This window comes from Oncorhynchus kisutch, linkage group LG16 (genome assembly GCF_002021735.2).
Source record: "Oncorhynchus kisutch isolate 150728-3 linkage group LG16, Okis_V2, whole genome shotgun sequence".
NCBI lineage: Eukaryota > Metazoa > Chordata > Actinopteri > Salmoniformes > Salmonidae > Oncorhynchus > Oncorhynchus kisutch.
This window is the reverse complement of record NC_034189.2, coordinates 50,299,771-50,312,169: the sequence shown is the minus strand read 5'-3', so window position 1 is coordinate 50,312,169 and position 12,399 is coordinate 50,299,771. Positions and strand designations below refer to the sequence as shown.

At 47.5% G+C, this 12,399-nt stretch overlaps 1 protein-coding gene across 5 annotated transcripts in view; it reads right to left on the bottom strand.

The window, feature by feature from the left end:
• Positions 1-12,399, bottom strand: part of LOC109906801 (histone deacetylase 4-like) — a 78,725-nt gene that overhangs the window by 6,807 nt on the left and 59,519 nt on the right. For all 5 annotated transcript variants that reach the window (XR_004203476.1, XR_004203475.1, XM_031792846.1 and 2 more), the window contains 11 exons: positions 10,016-10,216; positions 8,599-8,794; positions 8,136-8,269; positions 7,721-7,870; positions 6,962-7,069; positions 3,940-4,083; positions 3,681-3,800; positions 3,478-3,575; positions 2,844-2,962; positions 1,117-1,250; positions 844-928 (listed from right to left, as the gene is read on the bottom strand). Coding sequence is in view for 3 of the 5 variants with exons in the window: in XM_031792846.1 (XP_031648706.1) it covers positions 844-928; positions 1,117-1,250; positions 2,844-2,962; positions 3,478-3,575; positions 3,681-3,800; positions 3,940-4,083; positions 6,962-7,069; positions 7,721-7,870; positions 8,136-8,269; positions 8,599-8,794; positions 10,016-10,216 (1,489 nt within the window). In the remaining 2 variants the exon portion in view is untranslated. The remainder of the gene's footprint in view (positions 1-843; positions 929-1,116; positions 1,251-2,843; positions 2,963-3,477; positions 3,576-3,680; positions 3,801-3,939; positions 4,084-6,961; positions 7,070-7,720; positions 7,871-8,135; positions 8,270-8,598; positions 8,795-10,015; positions 10,217-12,399) is intronic.

Here is a 12,399-nt window from a genome sequence, read left to right as displayed (position 1 = left end):
GGAGCGAGAGAGGGAGCGGGGAGAGAGGGACGCGGAGAGAGAGAGTGAGACGAGAGAGGAGAGGGACGAGAGAGAGAAGGGAACGAGAGAGAGACGGGACGAGAGGGAGAGAGGGAACGAGAGAGGAGGGAGAGGGAGGCGCGAGGGAGAGGGAGGGAGAGAAGGGATGAGGAGAGCGAGAGCGAGAGGGAGAGGGGGAGCGAGAGAGAGGAGGGGAGAGAGGGAGAGAGGGAGCGAGAGAGAGAGCGAGAGAGAGGGAGCGAGAGAATGGAGGAGAGAGGGAACAATGTTAAAGGATCAGTAAGTTAACTTCAGAAGCTAGCAGATTCATTACTTACCAACAACTGCTGCAAATCCCAATAAAACTACATCACGCTTTGAAGTTCACATTCCTTGATTTGTCTAGCACTGTTTTGTGGGTCAGAGTGTAGTATTTATTTAGTTTCAGAGCACAAACATTTCTCACACTGGCTATAGCCCAGGCTCAGGAAGGGGCAGGCCTGCCCGGGCAAGTCCGGGGGTTGCCTAGCAACACTTGCCTTGGAAGAAAGAGAATTTCTGCATAGTGCAACAAATTCCCATGATTCAATGCTAGGGTTGGCCTGAACAGCTAGCGCGATAGCTACAATTTGATTTCAGCTATTAAAAAAAGGAGCAGTACCTAACAAAATAATTAAATTACGGCATTCACTAATCATAAACTATTTACAGTACATCTAATAGAAATATGGGTACATTTGTGGACAAAAAAATCTAGCTTACTCAACCTTTAAGACTGGAGTAAGTGGAGGGAGAACTTCCTGCCTCTTCAATCTCAGATAGGAAACTGTGCTTGGTACTCACTGTGTGTTTCTATAACCTTCTCTATGGAGCACACAGCATTCTGGTTGGGTCTCTGCTCCAGAAGCGTCTGAGGGAGAGGATCCAGCTGTGGACAACACAAAGCACCGTTTGAGAGTGTGTATCTGATAACTGGACACACACCAGTCCATCTTCACCATTCATCCATTCCCTCTCCTTTTCAGTTCTTCACCAGACCACTATAAATGATCTAGTCTTATCATTAGCCTTCCTGATTCCTGCCACCCCCCCTTCCTTTCTCCCTTCTTCCCTCACCTGGTTGCCCAGCAGAGCGGAGACGCAGGCCTCGGAAGCGTCACAGATAGCCATGAGGTCGTGACCTCCCTCCAATGCCAGCACCACGCGACCTTCAGCCAGGGTCATCAGCTGACGTGTCAGGTACCCAAAACCTGCAGGGGAGGGTGTGTGTGTGTGAAGGGAGGGGCAGAGAGAGGGATAATCAATACAGTGCATTCAGAAAGTATTCAGACCCCTTGACTTTTTCCACATTTTGTTACGTTACAGCCGTATTCTAAAATTGATTGAATACATTTTTTCCTCATCAATCTACACACAATACCCCACAATGACAAAGCAAAAACAGGTTTTTGGAAATTTTGCAAATGTATTAAATAAACGGAATATATCACATTTACATAAGTATTCAGACCCTTTACTCAGTACTTTGTTGAAGCAACGTTGGTGATTACAGCATCGAGTCGTCTTGGGTATGACGCTACAAGCCTGGCACACCTGTATGAGGAGTTTCTCCCATTTTTCTCTGCAGATTCTCTCAAGCTCTAAGGTTGGATGGAGAGTGTTGCTGCACAGCTATTTTCAGGTCTCCAGGGATGTTCGATCTGGTTCAATTCCAGGCTCTGGCTGGGCCACTCAAGGACATTCAGTCCCAAAGCTACTCCTGCGTTGTCTTGGCTGTGTGCTTAAGGTCATTGTCCTGTTGGAAGCTGTACCTTTGTCCCAGTCTGAGGTCCTGATCGCTCTGGAGCAGGTTTTCATCCAGGATCTCTCTGTACTTTGCTCCGTTCATCTTTCCCTCGATCCTGACTAGCCTCGTAGTCCCTGCCGCTGACAATCATCCCCACAGCATGATGCTGCCACCACCATGCTTCACCGTAGAGATGGTGCCAGGTTTCCTCCAGACCTGACGCTTGGAATTCAGGCTAAACAGTTCAATCTTGGTTTAAATCAGACCAGAGAATCTTGTTTCTTATGGTCAGAGTCTTTAGGTGCCATTTGGCAAACTCCAAGCGGGCTGTCATGTGCCTTTTACTGAGGAGTGGCATCGGTCTGGCCACTCTACCATAAAGGCCTGATTGGTGGAGTGCTGCAGAGATGGTTGTCCTTCTGGAAGGTTCTCCCATCTCCACAGACGAGCTCTGTCAGTGTGACCATCGGGTTCTTGGTCACCTCCCTGACCAAGGCCCTTCTCCCCCGATTGCTCAGTTTTGCCAGGCAGCCAGCTCTAGGAAGATTCTTGGGGGCTTGTTTTTTGCTGACATGCACTGTCAACTGTGGGACCTTATATAGACAGGTGTGTGCCTTTACAAATCAAGTCCAATCAATGGTGATCAATGGAAACAGGATGAACCTGAGCAAAATGTTTTGTCTAATAGCAAAGGCTCTGAATACTTATGTAAATAAGGTATTTGTTCGTTTTTTGGGGATACATTTGCAAAATGTTTATGTCATTATGTGGTATTGTGTGTAGATTGATAAAACATTTTTTATTGAATCCACTTTAGAATAAGGCTGTAACGCAACAAAATGTGGAACAAGTCAAGGGGTCTGAATACTTCCAGAATGCACTGTATACCACAGCAGCAAAGAATACAGTGCATGACACTAGTATGTGGACACCCCATTAAATGAGTGGTGTCCACATCTTCTGTCTGTCATGTTGTGTGTCTGGACCTCAGGCGTCAGCTAACAAAAGAACAGATCCAGACATCATTGCACCAGTGCTACTTTACACATAAACGTACATTTGGAGGTGAGGGTGTAACCGCCTAGGGGAGGAGGGTGACCCTCGACAGCATCGAAGCCTGAGGACACCAGCACCACGTCAGGAGAAAATTCATTAGCTATGGGCATCACCACAGACCTAGGGAGAGGGAAAGAGGAGAGAGTTGTTGTTTAATTTTATATTTGGTATTTTATTAGAATCATTATCTGTTGTGAAAGCAGCAGCTCCTCTTCCTGAGGTCCACATGAAACAATACAGAACATTAATAGACAAGAACAGATCAAGGACAGAACGACATACTGTACACACATCGCCTACACATCAATACATACTGTACACACATCGCCTACACATCAATACATACTGTACACACATCGCCTACACATCAATACATACTGTACACACATCGCCTACACATCAATACATACTGTACACACACACTATCTGGGTCAAAAGGGGAGAGGATGGTGCCATGAGGTGTTGCTGTTTTTGAAACCAGGTTTCCTGTTTATTTGAACAATATGAGATGGAAGGGAGTTCCATGCAATAATGGCTCCATATAATACTGTACGCTTTCCTGAATTTGCTCTGGATTTGGGGACTATGAAAAGACCCCTGGTGGCATGTCTGGTGGGGTAAGTGTTGTGTGTTACCTGAAGGCTGCCAGGTACTCTGCATCTCCCATAGGTGGATCCAGCCCCCCGGTGAAGGCCATGTTAACGTTAAAACCTACTCCTGGACCACTGCCCACCTGACAGAGAAAGGATGGGAGGAATAGCCATGAGAACACACACACACACACACACACACACACACACACACACACACACGTTTCCATGAGATGTGTCACCATTACCTCGTCGGGTGCTCCGCTGCCAGGGAAGAAGTTTCCATCGTCGTATCGATGGAGAGACAGGTACAGCACGTTGGGGTCATCGTAAAATGCCTGCTGGGTCCCGTTGCCATGGTGAACATCCTGATGGACAGCACACATGGCCAATCAGATTACCATTGTCCAATTTTTTCTTTTTCTTACATCCAATGGTAATTCTACAGTCATTTACAAAACCTACTTTCTCTTTAAAAGGTCAGGTGAAGGACCAGCACAAACTCACCCAGTCTACTATGAGGATCTTGCAGACGTTGAGTCTCTGTTGGAGCAGCCGGGCTGCGATGGCTACTGAGTTAAAGTAGCAGAAGCCCATGGGAGTGCTCTCTTCTGCATGGTGTCCAGGGGGTCGAACCACAGCAAAGCCGTTCTGGGAACCAGATGCAACAACTACATTACCCACAACTCCATCCATGAGGGGGAAAGATTGAGTGCATTCTTTGTGAAGGGGAGAAAAAGTGTAGAGAGACCTAACCTTAATGGAGGGATAGAGGGATGAAAAGGAGAAGAGGAGGGTAGAGAGACCTAACCTTAATGGAGGGATAGAGGGATGAAAAGGAGAGGAGGGTAGAGACCTAACCTTAATGGAGGGATAGAGGGATGAAAAGGAGAGGAGGGTAGAGAGACCTAACCTTAATGGAGGGATAGAGGGATGAAAAGGAGAAGAGGAGGGTAGAGACCTAATCTTAATGGAGGGATAGAGGGATGAAAAGGAGAAGAGGAGGGTAGAGACCTAACCATAATGAGGGATAGAGGGATGAAAAGGAGAAGAGGAGGGTAGAGACCTAACCTTAATGGAGGGATAGAGGGATGAAAAGGAGAAGAGGAGGGTAGAGACCTAACCATAATGGAGGGATAGAGGGATGAAAAGGAGAAGAGGAGGGTAGAGAGACCTAACCTTAATGGAGGGATAGAGGGATGAAAAGGAGAGGAGGGTAGAGAGACCTAACCTTAATGGAGGGATAGAGGGATGAAAAGGAGAGGAGGGTAGAGAGACCTAACCTTAATGGAGGGATAGAGGGATGAAAAGGAGAGGAGGGTAGAGACCTAACCTTAATGGAGGGATAGAGGGATGAAAAGGAGAGGAGGGTAGAGAGACCTAACCTTAATGGAGGGATAGAGGGATGAAAAGGAGAGGAGGGTAGAGAGACCTAACCTTAATGGAGGGATAGAGGGATGAAAAGGAGAAGAGGAGGGTAGAGACCTAATCTTAATGGAGGGATAGAGGGATGAAAAGGAGAAGAGGAGGGTAGAGACCTAACCATAATGAGGGATAGAGGGATGAAAAGGAGAAGAGGAGGGTAGAGACCTAACCTTAATGGAGGGATAGAGGGATGAAAAGGAGAAGAGGAGGGTAGAGACCTAACCATAATGGAGGGATAGAGGGATGAAAAGGAGAAGAGGAGGGTAGAGACCTAACCTTAATGGAGGGATAGAGGGATGAAAAGGAGAAGAGGAGGGTAGAGACCTAACCATAATGAGGGATAGAGGGATGAAAAGGAGAAGAGGAGGGTAGAGACTTAACCTTAATGGAGGGATAGAGGGATGAAAAGGAGAAGAGGGTAGAGACCTAACCTTAATGGAGGGATAGAGGGATGAAAAGGAGAAGAGGAGGGTAGAGACCTAACCATAATGGAGGGATAGAGGGATGAAAAGGAGAAGAGGGTAGAGACCTAACCATAATGGAGGGATAGAGGGATGAAAAGGAGAAGAGGGTAGAGAGACCTAACTAATGGAGGGATAGAGGGATGAAAAGGAGGAGGGTAGAGACCTAACCTTAATGGAGGGATAGAGGGATGAAAAGGAGAGGAGGGTAGAGAGACCTAACCTTAATGGAGGGTTAGAGGGATGAAAAGGAGAAGAGGGTAGAGAGACCTAACCTTAATGGAGGGATAGAGGGATGAAAAGGAGAGGAGGGTAGAGAGACCTAACCTTAATGGAGGGTTAGAGGGATGAAAAGGAGAAGAGGGTAGAGAGACCTAACCTTAATGGAGGGATAGAGGGATGAAAAGGAGAGGAGGGTAGAGACCTAACCTTAATGGAGGGATAGAGGGATGAAAAGGAGAGGAGGGTAGAGAGACCTAACCTTAATGGAGGGATAGAGGGATGAAAAGGAGAAGAGGAGGGTAGAGAGACCTAACCTTAATGGAGGGATAGAGGGATGAAAAGGAGAGGAGGGTAGAGACCTAACCTTAATGGAGGGATAGAGGGATGAAAAGGAGAAGAGGGTAGAGAGGACTCACCTTAATGGAGGGATAGAGGGATGAAAAGGAGAAGAGGAGGGTAGAGAGGACTCACCTTAATGGAGGGATAGAGGGATGAAAAGGAGAAGAGGAGGGTAGAGAGACCTAACCTTAATGGAGGGATAGAGGGATGAAAAGGAGAAGAGGGTAGAGACCTAACCTTAATGGAGGGATAGAGGGATGAAAAGGAGAGGGTAGAGACCTAACCTTAATGGAGGGATAGAGGGATGAAAAGGAGAGGAGGGTAGAGAGACCTAACCTTAATGGAGGGCTAGAGGGATGAAAAGGAGAAGAGGAGGGTAGAGAGACCTAACCTTAATGGAGGGATAGAGGGATGAAAAGGAGAAGAGGGTAGAGAGACCTAACCTTAATGGAGGGATAGAGGGATGAAAAGGAGAAGAGGGGGGTAGAGACCTAACCTTAATGGAGGGATAGAGGGATGAAAAGGAGAAGAGGGTAGAGACCTAACCTTAATGGAGGGATAGAGGGATGAAAAGGAGAGGCGGGTAGAGACCTAACCTTAATGGAGGGAAGGAGGGATGAAAAGGAGAAGAGGGTAGAGAGACCTAACCTTAATGGAGGGATAGAGGGATGAAAAGGAGAAGAGGGTAGAGAGGACTCACCTTAATGGAGGGATAGAGGGATGAAAAGGAGAGGAGGGTAGAGAGACCTAACCTTAATGGAGGGATAGAGGGATGAAAAGGAGAAGAGGGTAGAGAGGACTCACCTTAATGGAGGGATAGAGGGATGAAAAGGAGAAGAGGGTAGAGAGACCTAACCTTAATGGAGGGATAGAGGGATGAAAAGGAGAAGATGGTAGAGAGACCTAACCTTAATGGAGGGATAGAGGGATGAAAAGGAGAAGAGGGTAGAGAGACCTAACCTTAATGGAGGGATAGAGGGATGAAAAGGAGGAGGGTAGAGACCTAACGTTAATGGAGGGATAGAGGGATGAAAAGGAGGAGGGTAGAGACCTAACCTTAATGGAGGGTAGAGAGGACTCACCTTCAGTTCACCAGTGGCCACTTTGAACACCAGCTCTACCACAGAACCCACAGCCAGACGAACTGCAGTAGAGGAATGGACCTCGTTCCAGATGGTGTCACTGTCCACCTGCAATCATCATCATTGTCACAGTTAAATGGACACTTTGGGATGTTGGCAATGCAGCCCTTTATCTACTTGCCCAGAGTCAGACGAACTTGTGGAGACCATTTTTATGTCTGCGTGCAGTTTGAAAGGAGTTGCTAACTAGCATAAGCACAATGACTGGACGTCTGTGGTAACAGCTTGCATGTGACCATAAGCTAGCATGATAGCTGTTACCATAGACGTCCATTTATTGTGCTAGCATCAGTTAGCATTGACTCGTGAAACTACCTCTAACTTCCTTCATACTGGACACAGAGACATACACATCGTATCCACGAGCCACGTGTTCGTTTGACTTTGGTGAAGTAGATAAATGGGTTCATTGACAAAATATAAAATGTGGTTAATCATTTGAGGAGGAGAAATAGGAGGAGGCAGAGGAGAAAGGAGGAGGAGAAAGATGGTTGAGGAGGAGAAATAGGAGGAGGCAGAGGAGAAAGGAGGAGGAGAAAGATGGTTGAGGAGGAGAAATAGGAGGAGGCAGAGGAGAAAGGAGGAGGAGAAAGATGGTTGAGGAGGAGAAATAGGAGGAGGCAGAGGAGAAAGGAGGAGGAGAAAGATGGTTGAGGAGGAGAAGAAAGAAGGAGGAGGAGGATGAAGAGGAAGACTCACCCCCACTCCTCCACATGGTAATCTGACCAACATGGGCGTGACTGAACAGTCTAGTTTCTGTCGGAGGGGGTTGGTTCCATACAGCAGGACGTGGGCTTCAGAGTGGACTGTCTGGAGCTCCTCCAGAGTGGCCTTCCTACCACGGATACACTACACACACACACAAACACACACAAAATGGAGACATGCAACATTTCCTGTCTATTCATTTGTTTTATTCTCTGTTTAAGTGAATCACAAATGACAAAGTACATGGAAAGGATAAGCAATGATGTATGTTTATGCATCCGTTGGTAACTCCTAGCAACAGAAATTCATTAAATTCACCCTTGTTTGAAGACTACAAATAGAATTTAAAATGATTCTATAACAGAGAATAGCAAAGAGAAGGATGGTTGAAGGCTTTAGAATGTACCTCACACTGTCCCCTAAGTCCTGTCTCCTGCAGTCTGGACCAGATGCTCTGGATGCGCCCGGCGTGCTCCGGATGGCTGTGTGTGTTCCCGCACATACACTGGTGCTTTTGCATCAGAGAGTCATACACCAACCCTGCAGGTAGAACCCAGGACATTAGCACAAACACATGCATATTACCACTGACGCACACACACACAAACACATCCACACACACATCCACTCACACACACATCCACACACACACATCCACTCACACAAGTGGAAACAACAAACTGACAGAGCAAAATAAGGAGGGATAAAGGAGCGACAGAGAAATATATAAAAATGAATCTACATCTGCATTGCTTGCTGTTTTAGGTTTTAAGATGGGTTTCTGTACAGCACTTGGTGACATCTGCTGATGGAAAAGGGCTTTACAAATACATTTGATTGATATAAAAGAGAAGAGCATTACTACTAACCTGTGGTGAAGCGAGGTTTGGTGGGAGGCTCAGGAGGCGGGACAGAGATGGGGAAGGAGGAAGCGGAGGCCGGAGACGATTGGGCCCTGGAGAGGGGGCGGTGACCTGGGAAGGTGATTGACAGACCGGCTGCCTCCATGGAAGCCTGATAGTTTCTCAGCTGGTGGATTCTCTGCTGCTCCAACAATATGGCCTGCTGCTCAGAGAGAGGAAAGAGGTGGATGAGGAGGGGAGGAGAGAGAGGAGAAGGAGAGAGAGAAAGAGGGAAGGGGGAGGAGAGAAAGAGAGAAGAGCAGGGGAAAGAGAAAGGGATAGAACAACATTGCATGATAGCAACAGACAGCCACCGATGGCTATTGTGACATCACCTGCTCTTTATAATGTGTTTACAACATTTGGCCACACGGTGGCAGTCAAGCTACGTGAGGTGAACCAAAACACATGATGTCTATTTGCAGCAGAGGAAGTGGATTTAAAAGATGCATGGTTTCCTCTCATTAAAGAAGGACTCTGTCAGAAACACAGCATCCTGGGACAGGAAATAGCATATTATTGCCCAAGTGAATCATTCAATAAACACAACTACTGATAAACGAGATAATTGTGTGTGTGTGTGTGTGTGTGTGTGTGTGTGTGTGTGTGTGTGTGAGTGCCATAAAGTCAATACCGATATGAAAGTGCTTGTTTTGTACGCTGAGAATGAGCCTCAAATGTGCATTGTCAAAGTCATGGAAATGCAGTCATTTAAGATATATATTAAAAGGTATACTTGTTTGCGAGTGAATTTACTTACCATATGTCGGTTTCAACATATTTGGGGGCCAAGAAGAAGCCGGAAAGTTACCACCATTTCATGAGAACTACAACTCCTACCAGGTGTTCACTGAGTATACACAATACTGTTCTTTCCATGACAAAGACTGACCAGGTGAATCCAGGTGAAAGCTGTGATCCCTTATTGATGTCACTTGTTAAATCCACTTCAGTGTGTAGACGGAGTGGAAGAGAACAGTTAAATAAGGATTTTTCAGCCTGGGAGACATGGATTGTGTATGTGTGCAATTGAGGGTGAATGGTCAAGACAGCACCGGTTTGTGTCAAGAACTGCAACGCTGCTGGGTTTTTCATGCTCAACAGTTTCCCGTGTGTATCAAGTATGGTTCACCACCTAAAGGACATCCAGCCAACTTGACACAACTGTGGAAGGCATTGGAGTCAAAATGGGCCAGCCTCCCTGTGGAACGTTTGACACCTTGTAGAGTCCAGGCCCTGACGAACTGAGACAGTTCTGATGGGATGATAAATTTATGATGATTTTGAAACCTATTCAAAAGACATGACCCTGGAAGTAGGATGACATCCCTAGCACATCCTATTGACCTGTGGTAGCTCCCTCTCCCTCTCCCACTCCTCCTACCTGTCTGAACAGCAGTTCCTGCTGCATGTCCTCCTCCTGGCTCTCTTGGGGGTCTGGGGGCTCTTGTTTGATGGCGAACCCACACGGAAAGCCGCCGTCCTGCGGAGAGAGGGCCTGGTGCTCCCTCAGCTCTTCCTCGGTCTCCTCCGGGTGACTCTGGTGCTGCCGGGTCCCCGTGGGCTCACTGGGCTTGCCCATCATCTAAGGAGAGGGTATGGGTCAATCCATCGTCTAGTCATTGATGATATGCAGTACAGTAGTAATACAGTAGTTACTGCAGTTGTTACAACAGTAGTAGTATAGGAGTTCTATAGTGAAAGATGTAGCTTTACTAAGACGTGGCGGTCAACATTTTAACATTGAGGTGTGTGTGTGTGTGTCCTTAAGACTTTCGAAATCAGTGGAAGCTGCTAGAAGCTGTCCACAAAGCAGTGCACTGAGCTCCACATCTCCTATCCACATATACTGGCCATGAATGGGAAACCTGATCACTATGTAATAACGGCTGTGAGCGGGATCAGGGGTCCATTGGCCCCAATCCTCTCTGTCTCCAGAGACTCCAGTGTGTAGGTTCTCATACACTGTGAGCGGGATCAGGGGTCCATTGGCCCCAATCCTCTCTGTCTCCAGAGACTCCAGTATGTAGGTTCTCATACACTGTGAACGGGATCAGGGGTCCACGGAGACAGGGGTCCATTGGCCCCAATCCTCTCTGTCTCCAGAGACTCCAGTGTGTAGGTTCTCATACACTGTGAGCGGGATCAGGGGTCCATTGGCCCCAATCCTCTCTGTCTCCAGAGACTCCAGTGTGTAGGTTCTCATACACTGTGAACGGGATCAGGGGTCCACGGAGACAGGGGTCCATTGGCCCCAATCCTCTCTGTCTCCAGAGACTCCAGTGTGTAGGTTCTCATACACTGTGAATGGGATCAGGGGTCCACGGAGACAGGGGTCCATTGGCCCCAATCCTCTCTGTCTCCAGAGACTCCAGTGTGTAGGTTCTCATACACTGTGAGCGGGATCAGGGGTCCATTGGCCCCAATCCTCTCTGTCTCCAGAGACTCCAGTGTGTAGGTTCTCATACACTGTGAGCGGGATCAGGGGTCCATTGGCCCCAATCCTCTCTGTCTCCAGAGACTCCAGTGTGTAGGTTCTCATACACTGTGAACGGGATCAGGGGTCCACGGAGACAGGGGTCCATTGGCCCCAATCCTCTCTGTCTCCAGAGACTCCAGTGTGTAGGTTCTCATACACTGTGAGCGGGATCAGGGGTCCACGGAGACAGGGGTCCATTGGCCCCAATCCTCTCTGTCTCCAGAGACTCCAGTGTGTAGGTTCTCATACACTGTGAGCGGGATCAGGGGTCCACGGAGACAGGGGTCCATTGGCCCCAATCCTCTCTGTCTCCAGAGACTCCAGTGTGTAGGTTCTCATACACTGTGAGCGGGATCAGGGGTCCACGGAGACAGGGGTCCATTGGCCCCAATCCTCTCTGTCTCCAGAGACTCCAGAGTGTAGGTTCTCATACACTGTGAACGGTCATTGGGAAACCTCTGAGCACAAGTTGAAAAACCAAATGAAGCTTGTTAGAGGGAAAGAAAAGGAGGGATGAGAGAAAGGAAAGAGAGGGGAGATGGTGTGTGTGCCAGGGAAAGGAATCAGTCATCCCACTCTGTACAGGGGAACATCTCTTGGCAGTGTTCCTGTGTGTATACAATGGGCAGAGATAATGTAGCATTCATCAGTGTCGGTCAGTTAATAGACTTGGAAATGTCTAGTTTTCATCCATATTAGTGTACACTTATCGAAGTCATTCAACACAAGTGCACTGCAAAATGTCTGCACTACAAAAAGTCTTCCAGATACAACTATTCAGGTGAAATTGAACTCCGGTCTAATATGTATGTGTGTATGTGTGTGTGGACGTGTTAAACAGAAGTCCCCAAAAGAATAGTAACATGTTTTTTGGTTCCACACAAAGTCAAATTATATTTCTCGGGGGTTTAGGGTTAAAGTTAGAATTAGGTTTAGGTTTAGGAGCTCAGCTTAGTTTCAGGTTAGGGATAGGGTACAGGTTAGGGATAGGGATAGGGTACAGGTTAGGGTACAGGTTAGGGAAAATAAGATTTTGAATGGGACTGAATGGTGTGTCCCCACAAGGTTAGTTGTACAAGACTGTGTGTGTGTGTGTGTGTTATTGTCAGGCCTGTCAGCCCTCGGGGCCTGTGGCAGGGTGCCAGAGGAACAGCGTCACAACCCTCACCAGCTACCTCATCCTCCTCCACAAACAAGCTGCTCTTTTCCCTTCTTCCCTCCCCCTCTTCCTCTCTACCTTATTTTCCTTCCCTGCTGAGTGATCTCGCTCCCCTCTCTCTCTTTCGCTC